General features: G+C 38.2%; 1 protein-coding gene across 2 annotated transcripts; it reads left to right on the top strand.

Moving 5' to 3' along the window:
• Positions 1–204: 204 nt before the first annotated feature.
• Positions 205–10,034, top strand: krtcap2 (keratinocyte associated protein 2). Of its 2 annotated transcripts, none has more exons than XM_034174751.1 (5): positions 205–359; positions 6,665–6,819; positions 7,088–7,151; positions 9,418–9,484; positions 9,583–10,034. In XM_034174751.1, the coding sequence occupies exons 1-5, from the start codon at positions 356–358 to the stop codon at positions 9,701–9,703; spliced, it is 411 nt and encodes a 136-aa protein (XP_034030642.1). In that variant the 5' UTR covers positions 205–355; the 3' UTR covers positions 9,704–10,034. The 2 variants fall into 2 exon arrangements, with proteins under 2 accessions (XP_034030642.1, XP_034030641.1); XM_034174750.1 differs by having other exon boundaries at positions 233–359; positions 6,662–6,819.
• The last annotated feature ends 2,869 nt before the right edge of the window (positions 10,035–12,903 follow it).

Below are 12,903 nucleotides of genomic sequence, written 5' to 3'. Positions count from 1 at the left end.
TTGTATTTTACTGGGTGCATACTTTTCAAAAGTTTAGAAATATGAAATACATCAAAACAATGTATCCAGTTTAAGTTATATATCTGTTTTCTACTATGTAATAACGAAGTGAAACATGACAGGAATTAATTTTTTTTTGTTAGGAAATTTATGCATTTTTGGTTTGTCCTCCAATCCAGCAGGTGGCTATAGTGGGTAGGAAAACTGGTTCGTCCCCCCTGTTATTCGGGCCGGGCGGCCAGATTTGTCTTTTTAAGTTCCTACAACCGATCTGATTCGTTGCTGTTTTGTCAAATCTAAACTTGATTTACGTCCATTTTTATTTCAGTTACTGCAAATATATCGTCGAGTCATTATGGGTATGTATTGTGTGTTTGATATGTTTTCGGTGCCAGACCGGCTGCTAGAGCTAGCTAATCTTTTTAAACCGTTTTGGCTGTAATAAAGGCTGTTCACTGCGTTGCTCTATAGATGCTAATTTAGGAGTAATTTTCGTGTATCTTCGCCAAGTTTTTTTTTTTAAATATATATGAACGTTGTGTAGCGTTGTTGCTAAATGAGTTCCTGCGTCGGAAAAGCTAATGTGGGAACACTGACGTGGCGTTCACTCCCCCTTTTTTTTTTTTTTAAATAAATAGCTTTTTAACATAACGCTTATTGTGTGATTAAAAAAGTTTGTACAGACAGTACATAAACGCGCACATCCAGGTTAAAAACCACAACAATACTCAAAAACCAAAAATACTAAATTGTACAGATGGTATACATACATCTAAAACTAAAAGCCATGTAGCCGCAGAGTAGGCATTTTTAGCCTAACCTAGAAGTAGGGTACGAGAAAGATTGTTTTTAAAATGGATTTTGATTCTATAGATAGTCCAGAATAAGAATCCAATTGATGACATTCTGTCAGCATTGAGGATTTTGCTATATCAGCAAAAATGTAATGGTTTTCGAGTATATTGCCCTAAATGGATGGAGTTTTATTTCCATTCTGCCCCCTCAATAAAATACCAATCATACTTTGAAGTATTCTATCTGTCCAATAAAATATTTACCTGGCGATAAAGGGAAATTTATCATTATCGGAACCACCACATTTGATCTTAATAGGTGTATATACACTCTTTTTAATAGGTCTATGTACAAAATTGTTCATTTTTATGGTTTAAACATATATTGACTAATTGTACAGTTGAGATTATCTAAATTGTTTTACAGAAAAGCATTATTTAGCATATGCATATTATAGATACAAAAATCTGACCTTAGCAGAGAGATATTAAGTGAAGTCTGTCTAACAAATTGCAGTAGGTACTACAACCCCTGGCAAAAATTATGGAATCACCGGCCTCAGAGAAGGTTCATTCAGTTGTTTAATTTTGTAGAAAGAAAAGCAGATCACAGACATGACACAAAACTAAAGTCATTTCAAATGGCAACTTTCTGGCTTTAAGAAACACTATAAGAAATCAAGAAAAAAAGATTGTGGCAGTCAGTAACGGTTACTTTTTTAGACCAAGCAGAGGAAAAAAATATGGAATCACTCAATTCTGAGGAAAAAATTATGGAATCACCCTGTAAATTTTCATCCCCCAAATTAACACCTGCGTCAAATCAGATCTGCTTGTTGACATTGACCCTATGCCATGACATTGACCCTATGTGTCTTTTTGCAAGGAATGTTTTTGCAGTTTTTGCTCTATGGCAAGATGCATTATCATCTTGAAAAATGATTTCATCATCCCCAAACATCCTTTCAATTGTCCAAAATATCAACATAAACTTGTGCATTTATTGAAGATGTAATGACAGCCATCTCCCCAGTGCCTTTACCTGACATGCAGCCCCATATCATCAATGACTGTGGAAATTTACATGTTCTCTTCAGGCAGTCATCTTTATAAATCTCATTGGAAAGGCACCAAACAAAAGTTCCAGCATCATCACCTTGCCCAATGCAGATTCGAGATTCATCACTGAATATGACTTTGATCCAGTCATCCACAGTCCACAATTGCTTTTCCTTAGCCCATTGTAACCTTGTTTTTTTCTGTTTAGGTGTTAATGATGCCTTTCGTTTAGCTTTTCTGTATGTAAATCCCATTTCCTTTAGGCGGTTTCTTACAGTTCGGTCACAGACGTTGACTCCAGTTTCCTCCCATTCGTTCCTCATTTGTTTTGTTGTGCATTTTTCGATTTTTGAGACATATTGCTTTAAGTTTTTTTGTCTTGACGCTTTGATGTCTTCCTTGGTCTACCAGTATGTTTGCCTTTAACAACCTTCCCATGTTGTTTGTATTTGGTCCAGAGTTTAGACACAGCTGACTGTGAACAACCAACATCTTTTGCAACATTGCGTGATGATTTACTCTCTTTTAAGAGTTTGATAATCCTCTCCTTTGTTTCAATTGACATCTCTCGTGTTGGAGCCATGATTCATGTCAGTCCACTTGGTGCAACAGCTCTCCAAGGTGTGTTCACTCCTTTTTAGATGCAGACTAACGAGCAGATCTGATATGATGCAGGTGTTAGTTTTGGGGATGAAAATTTACAGGGTGATTCCATAATTTTTTCCTCAGAATTGAGTGATTCCATATTTTTTTCCTCTGCTTGGTCTAAAAAAGTAACCGTTACTGACTGCCACAATCTTTTTTTCTTGATTTCTTATAGTGTTTCTTAAAGCCAGAAAGTTGCCATTTGAAATGATTTTAGTTTTGTGTCATGTCTGTGATCTGCTTTTTTCTACAAAATTAAACAACTGAATGAACATCTTCCGAGGCCAGTGATTCCATAATTTTTGCCAGGGGTTGTAGTACTGCTTATCCACCGAAAAATGTAAGGTCTCTGAAAATCTGAAATCCACTTTTTGCAATAGAAAAGCATTCCTGAAACTTGTTGAGCCTTTCGAATTGTTCAGTAGTGCTGCTTGTTCCCATATGTGAAACCTAGTATCTGTATTCTGTATAAAATTAACTTTACACTAAAGATAAAGTATCTAGACTGCGTGGGATCGGGTTTTCGTTATAGATGAAACTTGTTGAAGGTCTGAATTATTCAGCATGACAGACAGAGAAATGTTCAATGTTACCTTCAGGAAACATTTAATTGTGCTAATGCACATGATATGAGTGATGCCAAGCTAGATCGTATACAGAAAATAAATTCAAGTGAACAGAGAGGCAACCAGTATCATGTAGATTTGGCAGAGAAACTAAGACTTAACCCTAATCTGCACATACGATGTCACAGATCTTGTGTGTCAATGCACACATCCAAAACATATCAGTAGATATTTAAAAAAAAAAAAAAAAGGGGGGGGTATCAAATCGATCTAAAAGTGAACCTCCCCGCATAAAGGCGTTCTCAGTCAAGGTCATTTGAATTTAGAAAGCACTGCATATTTTGTGGTGAAGCATGTCTTCCAAAGGATACAAAAATCATCTCATTGTTGTCCAGTTCACCAATGCAGTACCACTGATAAACCTAGTAAAAAGACCATGAAAGATCAGATACTAGACATCTGTGATGAAAGAGGGGATGAAAAGGCTGATCTTGTACGCATACAGCTACTGGGAGCCTGCTCAGATCTGCATGCAGCAGATGCCCAGTACCACAGAGACTGTTTGAAGGAGTTTAAAGGTGCAAGAAATGTTGCTGCTGTGAAAATAAAATGTCTATCTGAAATCGAGAGAGGTCAGGAGAAGAAATTTTAGTCTGTAATCTGGTGTCTGAATAAAGTATTGATTATCATCTTTGAAAATGTGCAAATTAGCAAATCATTAATTCAAAGGATATTTTGTAAATGATATCATGTAAAAACACATTTGAAGATATTTGGAGTACAATATTACATATGATTGATTGAAAATGGGAACTATAGATTTATACAAATATATCTGTAAAAGTGAAGAAAACAATGTTCCTTGTTGGCCATTTTGACAATATGCAAATTTACAAAAATGCTCAAGGATGAGTGTCATCAGTCAGTTTCTTATTAAGGACCATCAAATGGACCTATTACCACTGAAAACTCTTTGCCGTACACTACTTCCAGGTTCATTGTCTCTGCTGCCCGAATAATAGTAATACTGATCATACCTACTTTTAAAAACATTGACACTGGGCAAATTTACAACATAATTTGGTAGACTCTCCCACAAAGTCACAATTCTATGACTAAAAGAAATTCTTTCTAATGTTTAATCTTGATCTAACATAGACAAATGGCCTCTCAAACCAGTATAATCTCTAAATTGGATAAATTGATAACAATCAATATTTTCATGACAGTTTAATATTTCATAAGCTTCAGTAAGGTCCTCACAAGCTTTTCTGTTTTATAGTGTAGTAAGTCTTGAGTTCCTTCAACCTGTTTTCATAAGATAAGTGTTCTAACCCAGGTACAATTTTTTTTGTAGCCCTGCAGTAAACGTTTTCTAACATATCTCTGGCCCTCTGCAAATTGGAGGGGCCACACTTGCACAAAATATTCCATATGAGGTCTAACATAACTCTTGTATACTAGAAAACATTCCTTGTTAATATAATTGACCTGCCTTTTGATAAGACGGAGCACTCGATTGGCTTTTGCAGCTGCATTACTTATGCACTTGGAGAATGATAACTTATTGGTAAACAAAATACCTAAAAACATTTTCTTCCATATAACAGTGTCTATTTTGTCTCCATTCATATATACTCATAACAAGGGTTTTTTTTCCACCAAAATTTATTACCTTACATTTTTCACTATTAAACGTGAGTAGCCATTCAGTTGACCAGCTTATCAAAGTCCTTGTTAATACAATTGCAATCAACTAATGACAATATAGGGTGAAACAATTTTGTGCCATCTGCAAAAATTTTACTCTTTGCTGAAAGAATACCTGACAAATCATTAACAAAGACTAGGAACAAAACAGGTCCTAGAACCAATCCCTGAGGGACCCCACTTGTTACTAGTGATGGGATGAACAACACTGGTGCGTCAACACTGTGCTGAGCACACAAGAGTGAAACCCCGTATCGGTGCACGTATCTCTTTAAGAAAAAAATCACGTGACCAATACAGGAACTGTGTCGTTCCGCTGCGCCGTGCCAAATTGTGTTTATAAGGAAACAAACTGTATCGACATGTCGCGGATTTGTTGGATGGCGTTTTGCTGTTGGATTTTTGCTTGCCCTCACCTTGCTCCACTGACTTCATGGCACGTTCAAAGACCTTTCCCCAGTCTGGAATAATTTTGATCTTTTGACGCCAAATAAGATAAATCTTTTTCTCCTTTCGGCATTGTTTACTGTTATTTTTCCAATTAGATATGTTTGTACTCCTTTACAGTACTGGAAGAATAACCAGAAAACATATCCACACCTTTATCAACTCGCACTGAAATTTTTATGCTCACCATCTTCATCTGTACCCTGTGAAAGAGTTTTTTCTAAGGCAGGGGAACTGGTGTGTAAGAGGAGAAATCAGAAACCTTTGTTCCTCAATAAAAATGTATAAATGAATCTATTTTTAGTCTTTTATTTCATATGCTTTAACACTTAACAGTTAACAAATTTCTACACACGTTACAAATTTTAACTCTGAATTTTATTACAGACAAATTTGCTATATTTTACAAACTAACTCAGTTTAGCATTTACACAAACAAGGTTTTAAGCAAATTTTAAACTCTTCTCATGAACAGCTTAACTCGACACACAAATTGAGCACATGAAATTATGCAATGATGAGATCATATTTTAGAGGACTGGCGATTAACTATTTCACAGGCTGATGTTGCGTTTGCAGCACGATAACTTTTCCATCTTATTTACCTGCAATGATTTTATAACTACTGCAGGGTTCACTATTGAGCAACCAACACAGTGCTGACACAGTTTGTGTAGTGTCAATACACTCCTTGAGGTATCATCATCCCATCACTACTTGTTACTCTCAGTGATAAAGACTTGCTAGCATATATAATGCATTTGATCACTCACATTAATTTCTTTCACCATTAATTACTGCTTTATGGCAAATGATCTGGCTTTGTGGGCAGTTGCATCGAAAAATATAGCATAGAAGTATACTGGACAACATAAAAAAAAATGATTTGGGAGTGGGCAAGTTGGTAGCATGGTGAGCTGACTATGCACTGTACGTAGCCATATTAATAATCCCCAAAACTCTTCATACGTACCTCAGCGTAGTGTTAGGATTATTGGTTGTGGTTAATGTAGTTCAGGAATCTACGTATCAATAGCAAATACATATACATGTACGTAGCCTCATAATCACGTGACTTAGCAATGAGAGAGATGCTACATACCAATAGAAGTTCACTATATGAATACAGCTCTGTATGGATAGAAACTGTCTTTCTCGTATGTCGTTGTGATTATTCCGAGATAAAGAGGGATATCATGGCATTGAAGCTGTACATACAATAAGCAGCTGACTAATTTCAAGCCCCAAAGTTTCAGGTGAAGAGTTGTGCATGAATCGTGGCGTTTAGTAGTTTAAATTACAATGGGTGCTGTATGAGTAGCAGTTTGCGGTTTGCATACGGTACCAGTATCAGTAGCAACAGCCTGTTTTGAACCATATAGCGCTTGCCTAAGTTAATGAACCCTTTGTTTCTTTGATTGGCTATTTTGTTCTTTCAAGCAGCGGTGAACACGGGTACTTCTCTGGTGCTGTCCAGTCTGCTGTCGGTGCTGGTGTTTGCTGGGATGCAGATGTTCAGTAAACAGCTGGGTTCTACAGAGTGGCTCACCATCCTGGGAGGTTTCCTGGGCTCTGTTCTCTTCATCTGCTCCCTCACTGTATCCTTACAGCACAATGCATAAATCCACTTTAACCCACATTGGTCAACCAGCAAACTGAACTTGTTGTGTAAAATATATTCATGCAGTGCTTAAAATTATTCTCCTACGAAAATCCTTCCATACTAATGCTTTTTGAGTATTTAATCTTCACTCCAGCACAAAGCAATATTTATAATAAGAATCAAAGTAAATCATGAATCTGGTTTGTAATTGTTGCAAAAACTGAACATTTTAAAGTAGCTTTTGACCTTAACATTATTTTCAGGCATTTAATAATCTGGAAAATCTTGTTTTTGGGAAAGGATTTCAAGCCAAAATATTCCCAGAGAGTAAGTGATGATTATGTCTGATCTCTCGGCTGACAGCCTAATTGTCATCTTGTTGTCCATCCTCCTGTTTGAACAAGTGATGTCATAAAGACATTGTCCTTTGAATGGGCTTAGGGATTATCATCCTTTTGCTATTAGTGATAGACAACAAGGCTGTTTTCAGGGGAAATGGGTCATAATGTTCAGTATTGGTGTAAATGAAATTTTTGGTCGTGACCAACTATATCTGGGAAGATATGTCATGATTCATTCATCAGTAATGATGTATGTTGCATCCAGAAAGTATTCACACCACAGCACTTTCTTCACATTTTTTAATGTTACAGCCTTATTCCAGAATAGATGAAATCATTTTTTCCCCTCAAAATTCTACACACAATACCCCATAATGTCTAAATCTGTGTTAGTGAGCACTTCTCTTTTCTGTCTAATCATACTGATTAGACAGTATGATTGTTGCACAGGTATGCCTTAGGCTGGCCACAATAAAAGGCCACTCTGAAATGTCTAATCAGCATCTTGATAATGCCACACCTGTGAGGTGGGATGGATTATCTCGGCAAAGGAGAAGTGCTCACTAACAGATTTGTGAACAATATTTGAGAGAAATACATCTATTGTGGATATAGAAAATATTTTAGGTCTTTGAGTTCAACTCATGAAAAATGGGAACAAAAACAAAAGTGTTGCTTTCAAATTTTTGTTCAGTGTAAAAAAAAAATTTGTTTCATAGCAAAAAAATTTCATACATACTTAACAGTACTGTGCAAAAGTTTTAGGCATCCCAAAGTTATAATGCCAGTAGCGTATGATGCGCCTCCCCACCCCCTTTTTTAATGCATGTCAACACAAAATCAGTTCCAACAAAAGTGAATGTGTGAGCTATACAGTGCCTCTGGAGAGTATTCACAGTGCTTCACTTTTTCCTCATTTTATGTTACAGCCTTCTTCCCAAATGGAGGAAATGCATTTTTCCTCATAATTCTACACAAAATACCCCATAATGACAATGTGAATAAAGTTTTCTTTTTTCTTTTTCCAAATTTCTTAAAAACTAGAGCACCGCACTCATATGTCCAAACATTGCTATTTTGCCAAAAATATATTTTTCTATTTTGTTAAAGAAAGCAACCAGTTAGAAATATCTTATTCAAATAATAAATTAAAGCTTCACTTCTTCCTACTTTGAAAAAGTGGTTGTCTTTTATAGATGATGTGCCTGGTGCATGACGACTCAAAGACAGCTGCCAATCATCCCTCAGTAATATTGGCCTCTCTTCATTGGCTTCCTGTTAATTCTAGAATAGAATTTAAAATTCATCTTCTTACTTATAAGGTTTTGAATAATCAGGTCCCATCTTATCTTAGGGACCTCATAGTACCATATCACCCCAATAGAGCGCTTCGCTCTCAGACTGCAGGCTTACTTGTAGTTCCTAGGGTTTGTAAGAGTAGAATGGGAGGCAGAGCCTTCAGCTTTCAGGCTCCTCTCCTCTGGAACCAGCTCCCAATTCAGATCAGGGAGACAGACACCCTCTCTACTTTTAAGATTAGGCTTAAAACTTTCCTTTTTGCTAAAGCTTATAGTTAGGGCTGGATCAGGTGACCCTGAACCATCCCTTAGTTATGTTGCTATAGACTTAGACTGCTGGGGGGTTCCCATGATGCACTGAGTGTTTCTTTCTCTTTTTGCTCTGTATGCACCACTCTGCATTTAATCATTAGTGATTGATCTCTGCTCCCCTCCACAGCATGTCTTTTTCCTGGTTCTCTCCCTCAGCCCCAACCAGTCCCAGCAGAAGACTGCCCCTCCCTGAGCCTGGTTCTGCTGGAGGTTTCTTCCTGTTAAAAGGGAGATTTCCTTCCCACTGTCGCCAAGTGCTTGCTCACGGGGTCGTTTTGACCGTTGGGGTTTTTCCGTAATTATTGTATGGCTTTGCCTTACAATATAAAGCGCCTTGGGGCAACTGTTTGTTGTGATTTGGTGCTATATAAATAAAATTGATTTGATTTTGATTTAATAAAATTATTATGAAAATCTGATTAAATACAGCCTTCTTTCCTTATAAACTGCAGGAAACCACCTAAACTTATGTGGTTTTATCATTTAAAATAATTCCTAATCACACATTTCACATGCAGTTATTTTTGTTTAGAATGTTTGGTATTTGTCCACTTTTCATTATTTGTTCATTTAGGCACATGTTGAAAGCTTTTGCTGACTGTATATTGATGAGATTTTGCTGCTCGTTCTTCCCCTCTCCAGTCCTGTTGTGCCTGTGCCTGTCACTGTTTGCCTCTGGGCTCGTGCACCGTGTCTGTGTCACCACATGGTGAGTACCACTAACTCTGCACACCAGTCATATCTTTTATTCCCACATACGTGTCTTCTAATTAACGTTTTGTCGCCGTGTTCCTTCCTTCCTTCCAGCCTGATATTCTCGTGCTTCGCCCTCTACTACATCAACAAAATATCTGCTGCCCTCTACCAAGCAGCTGTTTCTTCAGTGACACCAGCCAAGTCAACCACCAAATCCAAAAGGAAGAACTGATGAATCTGAGACCTGCTTTACATTCAGCTGACTAGTTTGTGTCCCCAGTGCAGCTCATGGACCGCCGGGGCAACATCACAGTTACTCTTTGCCACAGTGATTTCTTTTTATGGTGTTTTGAACAGTGATCTTAAATGTGGAAAAAGTGAGAAAACCTCCTGGCACATACAAGGCTGTAAAATAATGAACCGTCTTTCTACATTCCACTGGTGACCTTTTCCTCAACACTCATTTTAAACTGAAAGAGAAAAAAAAACATTTGACCCCTCAAGTTATTTGCACATGCATTTTCTGTTTTGTGCGAGTTTGTAATTAAACTCTTTGAAAGGCATTGAATGTGTTATTCTCTCAGGACTCATTCAGTTGGAAAATGTGCACTGTTTAGACTGGTGTGGTGTTATCCTGAAGGTTGAGGGAGGGAGCTGATAGTCTGTTGTTGGAAAGAATTCAGGCTGAGTCAGAAAGTGGAAGCTGCTCTTCTGCAGCTGCTGTTTTTTGTTTTTTTTTCCCCCTTTCTCTCTCTCTCTTCCCCCAGAACCTTTCCTCGGTCTGTAGTATCAGACTGGATGGAGCTCAGGGTGTGTATGTGTGCTGAGCCATGATGACTGTGCAGGTGACATAGAAGTCTGTCCTAGTGGCTGACTAATGCAGTGCACAAGAGCTTGTCGCGTTACATTGGTATGCAGACTTTTCACACAACATTCAAACTCAGCTTTAAAGCTACAGTGTGCAGGATATAGTGTCATGTAGTGGTGAGGATGCAGATTGCATTTTTCCGTCACTCGTCACAATTTTATCTTCGCGTTTTTTGTGACTGATTCATGCTCCTTTGCCTTTTCTGGTGATATGATTCCCTTTTCACAAAACAGGGTTCTTAATCTTGCAGTAGCACTAAGTGTATAGGGGAGTAATATGGATTTTTATTCATTTATTTATTTGCTTTGCTTCTGTATCTGGCCCAGCTACAAAATATGAAAGCCTACACAATCATATCCATTTTGGGGCACTCTTAAAGCAACACTGCATCATAGCGGCCTCAGTTGTGCGGCCTGCTCCCACATAGATATGAAGGGCTCATGAAAACATTTTGTTGGAAGTAATTATATGCTAATGAACATCCCTAAATCCCACACACTATGAAGTGAACTTGGGAGGTAATTCCAGCTGACAACTCAAGCTGCATGCTACATCTGTATGAAGAGGCCATTCTATGTGTGTGTATATATGTCCCTCTCCTGTCCAAAATGCTCCTCAGAATTGAGCCAAACATGGCAAAGATATACTTTGACATGTGGGGAGTGACAGGCTATTGAGCACTTTAGTAGTAGTAGTAGTTAAGTGGGCAGATGCTTTTGTGCTGCAGAACTGAAGGAAAACTTGGCACACATATACTTTGACATATGGGGAGTGACAGGCTATTGGGCACTTTGGTAGTAGTAATAGTTGTTAAAAGGACAGATACTTTTGTGCTTCAGAATTGAAAAAACCTTCTCCACATACTTTTTGATGCACAGGGAGTGACAGGCTATTGAGCACTTTAGTAGTAGTTCAGGAGACAGACATTTGCACTGCAGAATTTAGAAAAACTTGGCACGCATATACTTTGAGATACAGGGATTGACATAAGCTATTGAGCACTTTAATAGTAGTAGTTAAAAGGACAGATTTTGTGCTGCAGAACTGAGAAACACTTGGCGCATACTTTTTGAAATACAGCGAGTGAAGGCTATTGCAGTTCAGTAATAGCAATTAAGGGTTAGAGACATGCTGCATCTGCAAGTGTGTTAAAAGGTTTGTGTCATACTTTTCTATTCTTTCCTTTTATCTTTGTACTATTTTTATCTTTTCATTTTTGCAAGTAACAGCAGTAATAATAGCAGCTGCCTCTTCTTGAGGCAGCTTTCGTCGCACCCTAATACCCCCATCACACATAGCCAGAATGACGAATCGGCGCACATCTGAAAAGTGTCGGATTTCAGTTCCTAAACGTTCTGACAGCCATCTGCGAGAGTCCACATAGTTGGTCAAAATAAGCCAGCGGCCTTGAGTGTGATGCACATGTTCAAAGCTCTCTGGGTGCCGTCGAGATGGAACACCTGTCCGATGGCAGACCATGTGCAATCTGAGGACCATTTGGCCGCAATTTACATATTCCCATGGCAGCAAACCTGAAATGATTTGAGCACATACGAGGGAACCTTGAGATGGATCTGGCACGGTATGCCTGCCGGTATGACCTGCACATGCCACATATAATAATGTCCATTCCACCCCCACCCCGGAGTGCAAAGGAACTGTTGAAATATGGCACGCTTCATCATGATAATTATCATATACAGTGAATGGGCCTCATGTATCAACGTTGCGTATGGCGATATTTGAGCGTATATGTGGTGTACGCCAAAACGGCTGCGCTACTTGGCATTTATCAATGTCGTCGTTGGCGTACATTGCGCTGAAAATATACACCAGGTCGAGAGGTGGCGTAAATTATACACCAAAATGAACCAGCGCTGGAATCCACATATAAATGAAGATGATCAACATGATAAACAGTGCCATTATACAAATCAATGAATATGTTACATAAATAACACTTTCCTGATTATACTACATAATAATCAATACAAATCCCGCGGGATTGTTATGGAGCACGATCCGCGGCCACAGCGCTGACTGCAAAGACAGCGCTGCTCGCCTTTTTCTCCAGACTTTGAGCCTGGAGCCAGAGCAGCACTGAGCTTAACTTCATGTGGTGTGATCGTTTTAGACTATGAAATTGATAATAACAACTGTAGTTTCGTCATTCCCTTAAATCGCCGTGCTGCAACCAGGTTTTGTCGTCTCCGTTCGGTTGTCACAATAAAATAAATACAGAAATAAATTAAAAAAATAAAGAAATCTGACAGATTAGGCGTGTCTTATTAATTGAGCGAGCAAATATCCACGTCAAGAATTATTGACGTGAAAAGAGAATACAGTGGTCCCTCGCTATAACGCCGTTCACCTGTCGTGGCCTCGGAGTCTCGCGGAGTATTTAGTCCAATTTTGCATGCCTTTTTTTTTTTTTTTACAGTGTTCTGTGTATCTGTTTATAAGTTTATAAGAATCTTGTTGCCCAGAAGAGAAAAGAGCGCCAACAACTACTCATAACTGTGTTTATCACACGGAAACAAACACCTGCTGCAACTTCTAGCTCT

Source organism: Thalassophryne amazonica, chromosome 7 (genome assembly GCF_902500255.1).
Source record: "Thalassophryne amazonica chromosome 7, fThaAma1.1, whole genome shotgun sequence".
NCBI classification, from domain to species: Eukaryota; Metazoa; Chordata; class Actinopteri; order Batrachoidiformes; family Batrachoididae; genus Thalassophryne; species Thalassophryne amazonica.
The sequence above is the reverse complement of the archived record's forward strand: the minus strand, read 5'-3'. Positions and strand labels throughout refer to the sequence as shown.

Bases quoted from the DNA above. Each gene is read 5' to 3' on its own strand.
- krtcap2 (XM_034174750.1), top strand. The intron at 7,152-9,417 runs GTAAGTGATGAT...TCCCCTCTCCAG, and splicing joins AGCCAAAATATTCCCAGAGA to TCCTGTTGTGCCTGTGCCTG. The intron at 9,485-9,582 runs GTGAGTACCACT...CCTTCCTTCCAG, and splicing joins CGTGTCTGTGTCACCACATG to CCTGATATTCTCGTGCTTCG.